This window comes from Perca flavescens, unplaced genomic scaffold (genome assembly GCF_004354835.1).
Source record: "Perca flavescens isolate YP-PL-M2 unplaced genomic scaffold, PFLA_1.0 EPR50_1.1_unplaced_scaf_37, whole genome shotgun sequence".
Lineage (NCBI taxonomy): Eukaryota > Metazoa > Chordata > Actinopteri > Perciformes > Percidae > Perca > Perca flavescens.
This window is the reverse complement of record NW_021166688.1, coordinates 37,501-45,000: the sequence shown is the minus strand read 5'-3', so window position 1 is coordinate 45,000 and position 7,500 is coordinate 37,501. Positions and strand designations below refer to the sequence as shown.

Sequence of the window (7,500 nt, the reverse complement as noted above, 5' to 3'; positions counted from 1 at the left end):
GTATTTGTATCAGAGATGGTCCGATATCGGTATCGGCTCCGATACTGCCTAAAACACTGGTATCGGTAAGTACTGGAGTTTATGCACCGATCCGATACCACGTAATAAAGCCCTAAAAAAAGTCTACGATAAAGTAGTTTTTCCGTTATAACTGACTGTCAAACTGGAGAATAAAAGAAAGTTCTACGACATTCATGGTTTGTGTTTGTTCATGTTTTACAAAGAGTTTAACCTGAGCCAGACAGCAAAGATAGAAATCATATCACATCCATACAGGGATAGTAGTATACAGCTGTTAAAACATAATAAAATATATGACACACTGGTATCGGATCGGTACTCGGTATCGGCCGATACGCAAGTTCAGGTATTGGAATCGGTACCGGGAAGCAAAAAATGGCATCGGGCCATCTCTAATTTGTATGTGATATAATACTTTCCCCTTGGTAATGTAGCCTATTAATTTCCATGAACACAATTCTAAAATGCACGAGATATAAAGGCTTCTGCTATCGGTTGATAACTCAAACTTGCCGAGAACTTAGACACCCGTTTGCTTACATATAGACTCATGCATTAGGCACGGTTATGGTCTTGTTCAGTAGCCCGGTGACAGCCTACCTACCATGTAACAAACATTTAACTTAACATAACTATTAAGATAACATGACGTGTATTTATACGTGATATCCATCTGTAATGTAGTCTATGAATTTGTATGTACACAATCATCTAAGATGCACGAGAAATAAAGGCTTCTGGGATCGGTTGATAACTCAAACCTTGTTCTCCCTTTGCTTTTTTATTAATAAGGGAATAACTTCCACTAATTAACCCTGACAAGGCACACCTGTGAAGGTAAAACCATTTCAGGTGACTACCTCATGAAGCTCATTGAGAGAACACCAAGGGTTTGCAGAGTTATCAAAAAAAGCAAAGGGTGGCTACTTTGAAGAATCTAAAATATAAGACATGTTTTCAGTTATTTCACACTTTTTTGTCAAGTACATAATTCCATATGTGTTCATTCATAGTTTTGATGCCTTCAGTGAGAATCTACAATGTAAATAGTCATGAAAATAAAAAGGAAACGCATTGAATGAGAAGGTGGGTCCAAACTTGTGGCCTGTACTGTAACTACCAAAATAACATGACGTGTATTTATATGTGTTGTACTTTCCCATCGATAATGTGTGAATTGCCATGAACACAATCATCTAAGATGCACCAGAAACGAGGCTTGGTTAACAACTCAAAAGACACCACTTGATTACATTGGACTCAAGCGGGCCAGCCGGTTGCACGGTTACATTCGGTGTTGTTCGGTAGCCTGGTGCGCAGTCTAGGTAGCTCATTTGCTGATTGGTTGATTCTACCACCACCACTCCAGTGGAGGCGCTAATGAGCTAGATTACTACACACACAGTAGCAGAAGAATACCAGCTACACACAACGGCACGAATGAGGTCGTCAACACTATAAAGCTAATTATTCCACTTCCTCTATTGTGTCACATGACAGAGGTGGGGGGTGGGTGGGGTGGCTAACAGTTGGTGCCCTACCATTGGCTGTTTTCAGCTGGTCCTCCCATGTGACCTCTGCATCATGGAGAGAAATGATTGGTCAGACTACAGCGACACAAATGTGTGTCACAGAGACACAGAGACACACACACACACACACACACACACACACACACACACAAACACACACACTCAAACACACGCACAGAGTGGCAAAAAGTATAAAAAAAGCTGGGACTTGCCTTTTCTGGTTCCTCCGGGAGTCAACGGACGTCTGTCTTGCTCTGACATGTGACAGGTGTGATGACATCACGGTGATGTAACAAAGGTAAACACAAGAAAAAGTGAATGAGTGAATGAGTGAATGAATGAATGAAGGGTGATGACAGAGAATGAGCTGACTGTGGAGAACCGACTGTAACCAACCAAGAACCAGGTGCTTGTTCAGAGCTAGAGCTAGTGCTTGTTCAGAGCTAGAGCTAGTGCTTGTTCAGAGCTAGAGCTAGTGCCGGTTCAGAGCTAGAGCTAGTGCCGGTTCAGAGCTAGAACTAGTGCTTGTTCAGAGCTAGAGCTAGTGCCGGTTCAGAGCTAGAACTAGTGCCGGTTCAGAGCTAGAGCTAGTGCCGGTTCAGAGCTAGAGCTAGTGCCGGTTCAGAGCTAGAGCTAGTGCCGGTTCAGAGCTAGAGCTAGTGCCGGTTCAGAGCTAGAGCTAGTGCCGGTTCAGAGCTAGAACTAGTGCTTGTTCAGAGCTAGAACTAGTGCTTGGTTCAGAGCTAGAACTAGTGCCGGTTCAGAGCTAGAACTAGTGCCGGTTCAGAGCTAGAACTAGTGCTTGTTCAGAGCTAGAACTAGTGCCGGTTCAGAGCTAGAACTAGTGCCGGTTCAGAGCTAGAACTAGTGCCGGTTCAGAGCTAGAGCTAGCCGGTTCAGCCGAGCTAGTGCCGGTTCAGAGCTAGAGCTAGTGCCGGTTCAGAGCTAGAGCTAGTGCCGGTTCAGAGCTAGAACTAGTGCCGGTTCAGAGCTAGAACTTTGTTCAGAGCTAGAGCTAGTGCCGGTTCAGAGCTAGAACTAGTGCCGGTTCAGAGCTAGAGCTAGTGCCGGTTCAGAGCTAGAGCTAGTGCCGGTTCAGAGCTAGAGCTAGTGCCGGTTCAGAGCTAGAGCTAGTGCCGGTTCAGAGCTAGAACTAGTGCCTGTTCAGAGCTAGAGCTAGTGCTTGTTCGGAGCTAGAGCTAGTGCTTATTCGGAGCTAGAACTAGTGCTTGTTCAAGAGCTAGAACTAGTGCTTGTTCGAGAGCTAGAACTAGTGCTTGTTCAGAGCTAGAACTAGTGCCGGTTCAGAGCTAAAACTAGTGCCGGTTTAGAGCTAGAACTAGTGCTTGTTCAGAGCTAGAGCTAGTGCCGGTTCAGAGCTAGAGCTAGTGCCGGTTTAGAGCTAGAACTAGTGCTTGTTCAGAGCTAGAGCTAGTGCCGGTTCAGAGCTAGAGCTAGTGCTTGTTCAGAGCTAGAGCTAGTGCCGGTTCAGAGCTAGAACTAGTGCCGGTTCAGAGCTAGAACTAGTGCCGGTTTAGAGCTAGAACTAGTGCTTGTTCAGAGCTAGAGCTAGTGCCGGTTCAGAGCTAGAGCTAGTGCTTGTTCAGAGCTAGAGCTAGTGCCGGTTCAGAGCTAGAACTAGTGCCGGTTCAGAGCTAGAACTAGTGCCGGTTCAGAGCTAGAACTAGTGCCTGTTCAGAGCTAGAGCTAGTGCTTGTTCGGAGCTAGAGCTAGTGCTTATTCGGAGCTAGAACTAGTGCTTGTTCGAGAGCTAGAACTAGTGCTTGTTCGAGAGCTAGAACTAGTGCTTGTTCAGAGCTAGAACTAGTGCCGGTTCAGAGCTAAAACTAGTGCCGGTTTAGAGCTAGAACTAGTGCTTGTTCAGAGCTAAAACTAGTGCCGGTTCAGAGCTAGAACTAGTGCCGGTTCAGAGCTAGAACTAGTGCCGGTTCAGAGCTAGAACTAGTGCCGGTTCAGAGCTAGAACTAGTGCTTGTTCAGAGCTAGAGCTAGTGCCGGTTCAGAGCTAGAACTAGTGCCGGTTCAGAGCTAGAACTAGTGCTTGTTCAGAGCTAAAACTAGTGCCGGTTCAGAGCTAGAACTAGTGCTTGTTCAGAGCTAGAACTAGTGCCGGTTCAGAGCTAGAACTAGTGCCGTTCAGAGCTAGAACTAGTGCTTGTTCAGAGCTAGAGCTAGTGCCGGTTCAGAGCTAGAACTAGTGCCGGTTCAGAGCTAGAACTAGTGCTTGTTCAGAGCTAGAACTAGTGCCGGTTCAGAGCTAGAACTAGTGCTTGTTCAGAGCTAGAACTAGTGCCGGTTCAGAGCTAGAACTAGTGCCGGTTCAGAGCTAGAACTAGTGCTTGTTCAGAGCTAGAACTAGTGCCGGTTCAGAGCTAGAACTAGTGCTTGTTCAGAGCTAGAACTAGTGCCGGTTCAGAGCTAGAACTAGTGCTTGTTCAGAGCTAGAACTAGTGCTTGTTCAGAGCTAGAGCTAGTGCCGGTTCAGAGTTGATTCGACTGATGAGCCTCCAAAGAACCAGTTTGCTTTTCTACAGAACTAAAGAGCCGGCACAGAGGCGGCACAGAGCCAGGTCTTATGTCACTGTATACGTCTCATCTTTCCCAGCAACGTTAGCGTGGCGGCAGCACCAAACACTAACACAACCATCAACAATGGCGGACGTTGCTTTGCTAGTGATGTTCATGGCTTTGAGGACCTACATCGGCATCCAAACTCGGCGTTGTTGGCGCGGCTTGCCTTTATAGTGTAAGAAAGCAGCTTGTTTCCTCCTCTGACCACTGCTGCTGTTGTTTAACTGTGTCCATCGTGTTTATCTGCTAATTCAAACATGGCGGTCACGCTGACGTAAGCGGGTCTTACTTCAGGCCCAGCAGTGATTTGGTGCTACTTAAGAACCACTTTTACCAGTTTGGAGCTGTTGCTTTGGTGGTCAAAAAACAAAGAACCGATTTGAAACTAGGATCTGGCTCCAAACCAGCACCAGCTCTGCCTTATTGGTGGGAAAAGGGGTACCTGTGATGTACATACCTGGAGGTTGTGGGGGCGCGGCTGGTGCCGGTGTTGGTGCCGCTGCCGGTGCTGGTGTTGGTGTTGGTGCCGGTGTTGGGGGAACAGTTGATTCAGAAGCTGGCAGTGATTGGACTACAGGAGGAGCAGGGGGCGGGGCTTGAGAAGGTGTAGGAGCTGGAGCAGGGGGTACGATTGGTTCAGGAGTTGCAACAGGAGCTGGGGGCGGGGCTTGGACTTCTACCGGAGCAGCAGCAGAAACTGGTGCCGGGGCTTGAGCTAGAACAGGGGGCGGGACTGGTACTGGAGCTGGGGGCGGGGCTTGTACCGTAGGAGGAGCTGGGGGCGGGGCTTGTACCGGAGGAGGGGCTGGTACTGGAGCTGGGGGAGTGGCTTGTACCGGAGGAGGGTCAGGTACTGGAGCTGGGGAGGGGCTTGTACCGGAGGAGGGGCTGGTACTGCAGCTGGGGTTTGGACTTGGGGTGGTTGGGAGTTGGTGGGTCCAGAAGGAGGCGGGGCCTGGATTCGTATACGCGGAGGTGGTATAGGATTGGCAGGGGGAGGAGGGGCTTGTTTGCTGACAGGGGGAGGGGCCTGTTGATGTGGAGTGGGAGGAGCTACAGTTGCAATTGGTGCTGCTGCGGCAGGCGTGGCCAAAACTGACGGACAGCAAAAGAGTTCAGAGAAATGGAAAAGAAAAGATGATCAGACAGACGATGGAAGGATCACATGACCTGTTTAATATGTCTACTGGTCTACTTCTACTGGTAATACTAGAATATAACTGAATAGAATAAACTTGTCCAGCCGAGACAGGAACATTTTCTTTGGTTCGACCAAAAAAATAAATAAAAAACCTCCGTCTATCTGCCATTTTGTCCAGTTAAGAGTTTGTAACACAGAAATAAAATGTAATATGGGTCATTTTATTGTAGCTGACTTTACAAGACGAGCTCTCTATTGGCTGTTGAAACAGGAGACGTTGTCGGTACACGATGCGTTCTGCACATGCGTGAGATAATACCGTTTTACCGAGGATACGACACTGCCCGATCTGTTCCATGCTAGCCTCCACCGGGAAGCTAACGTTAGTTTAGCTAACAGCTAATTCGGCTAACAGTTAACTGAGAACTGAGTTATTGAAAATAAGCGTTAACATAGCTGACAGCTAGATTCAGTCTAAGATAACGTTAAGTCAAACTTAATGGAGAAAAGCAGGCTACAGCTACATTAAGACTTTACAGTAATAACAATAAAGACCAGTTATTGAGTGATTGTATTTTAAATGAGTACAACTAAAGTAGAAGTGACGTAACAGGTGTTATATATGTTAACGTTTATTTTCTATAACTCAGTTCTCAGTTAACTGTTAGCCGAATTAGCTGTTAGCTAAACTAACGTTAGCTTGGCTGTCGGCCGGAAGCGTGGAACAGATCATGCAGTGTCGTAAATCCTCGTAAAACAGCACATGCACGAACATTTTTCGCATGAACAGGCAGAACGGATCGCACAGGCAGAACTTTCTATTGGCTGGAGACGTCTCTATTGGCTGGAGACGAGACGTCTCTATTGGCTGGAGACGAGACGTCTCTATTGGCTGGAAACGTCTCTATTGGCTGGAGACGAGACGTCTCTATTGGCTGGAGACGTCTCTATTGGCTGGAGACGTTTCTATTGGCTGGAGAGGTCTCTATTGGCTGGAGACGTCTCTATTGGCTGGAGGCTGGAGACGTCTCTATTGGCTGGAGACGTCTATTGGCTAGAGAAAACTCTATTGGCCGGAGACGTCTCTATTGGCTGGAGACGTTTCTATTGGCTGGAGACGTCTCTATTGGCTGGAGACGTTTCTATTGGCTGGAGAGGTCTCTATTGGCTGGAGACGTCTCTATTGGCTGGAGGCTGGAGACGTCTCTATTGGCTAGAGACGTCTCTATTGGCTGGAGACGTCTCTATTGGCTGGAGACAAGATGTCTCTATTGACTGGAGACAAGATGTCTCTATTGGCTGGAGACGTTTCTATTGGCTGGAGACGTCTCTATTGGCTGGAGACGTCTCTATTGGCTGGAGGCTGGAGACGTCTCTATTGGCTGGAGACGTCTCTATTGGCTGGAGACGTCTCTATTGGCTGGAGACGTCTCTATTGGCTGGAGACGTCTCTATTGGCTGGAGACAAGATGTCTCTATTGACTGGAGACGTCTCTTTTGACTGGAGACGTCTCTATTGGCTGGAAACGTTTCTATTGGCTGGAGACGTCTCTATTGGCTGGAGACGTCTCTATTGGCTGGAGACGTCTCTATTGGCTGGAGACGTTTCTATTGGCTGGAGACGTTTCTATTGGCTGGAGACGAGACGTCTCTATTGGCTGGAGACGAGACGTTTCTATTGGCTGGAGACGTCTCTATTGGCTGGAGACGTCGCTATTGGCTGGAGACGTTTCTATTGGCTGGAGACGTTTCTATTGGCTGGAGACGTTTCTATTGGCTGGAGACGTTTCTATTGGCTGGAGACGAGACGTTTCTATTGGCTGGAGACGTCTCTATTGGCTGGAGACGTCGCTATTGGCTGGAGACGTTTCTATTGGCTGGAGACGTTTCTATTGGCTGGAGACGTTTCTATTGGCTGGAGACGTTTCTATTGGCTGGAGACGTCTCTATTGGCTGGAGACGTCTCTATTGGCTGGAGACGAGACGTTTCTATTGGCTGGAGACGTTTCTATTGGCTGGAGACGTTTCTATTGACTGGAGACGAGACGTTTCTATTGGCTGGAGACGTCTTTATTGACTGGAGACGTTTCTATTGGCTGGAGATGAGACGTTTCTATTGGCTGGAGACGTTTCTATTGGCGGGAGACATTTCTATTGGCTGGAGACGAGACGTTTCTATTGGCTGGAGACATTTCTATTGACTGGAGACGAGATG

The 7,500-nt window shown here is 47.6% G+C and overlaps 1 protein-coding gene across 1 annotated transcript in view; it reads right to left on the bottom strand.

The window, feature by feature from the left end:
- LOC114551700 (regulating synaptic membrane exocytosis protein 2-like) overlaps positions 1 to 7,500 on the bottom strand; it is a 51,611-nt gene that overhangs the window by 12,086 nt on the left and 32,025 nt on the right. The window contains exons 16-17 of the mRNA XM_028572665.1: positions 4,602 to 5,239; positions 1,766 to 1,807 (exon numbers count right to left, since the gene is read on the bottom strand). Of these exons, the coding sequence (XP_028428466.1) occupies positions 1,766 to 1,807; positions 4,602 to 5,239 (680 nt within the window). The remainder of the gene's footprint in view (positions 1 to 1,765; positions 1,808 to 4,601; positions 5,240 to 7,500) is intronic.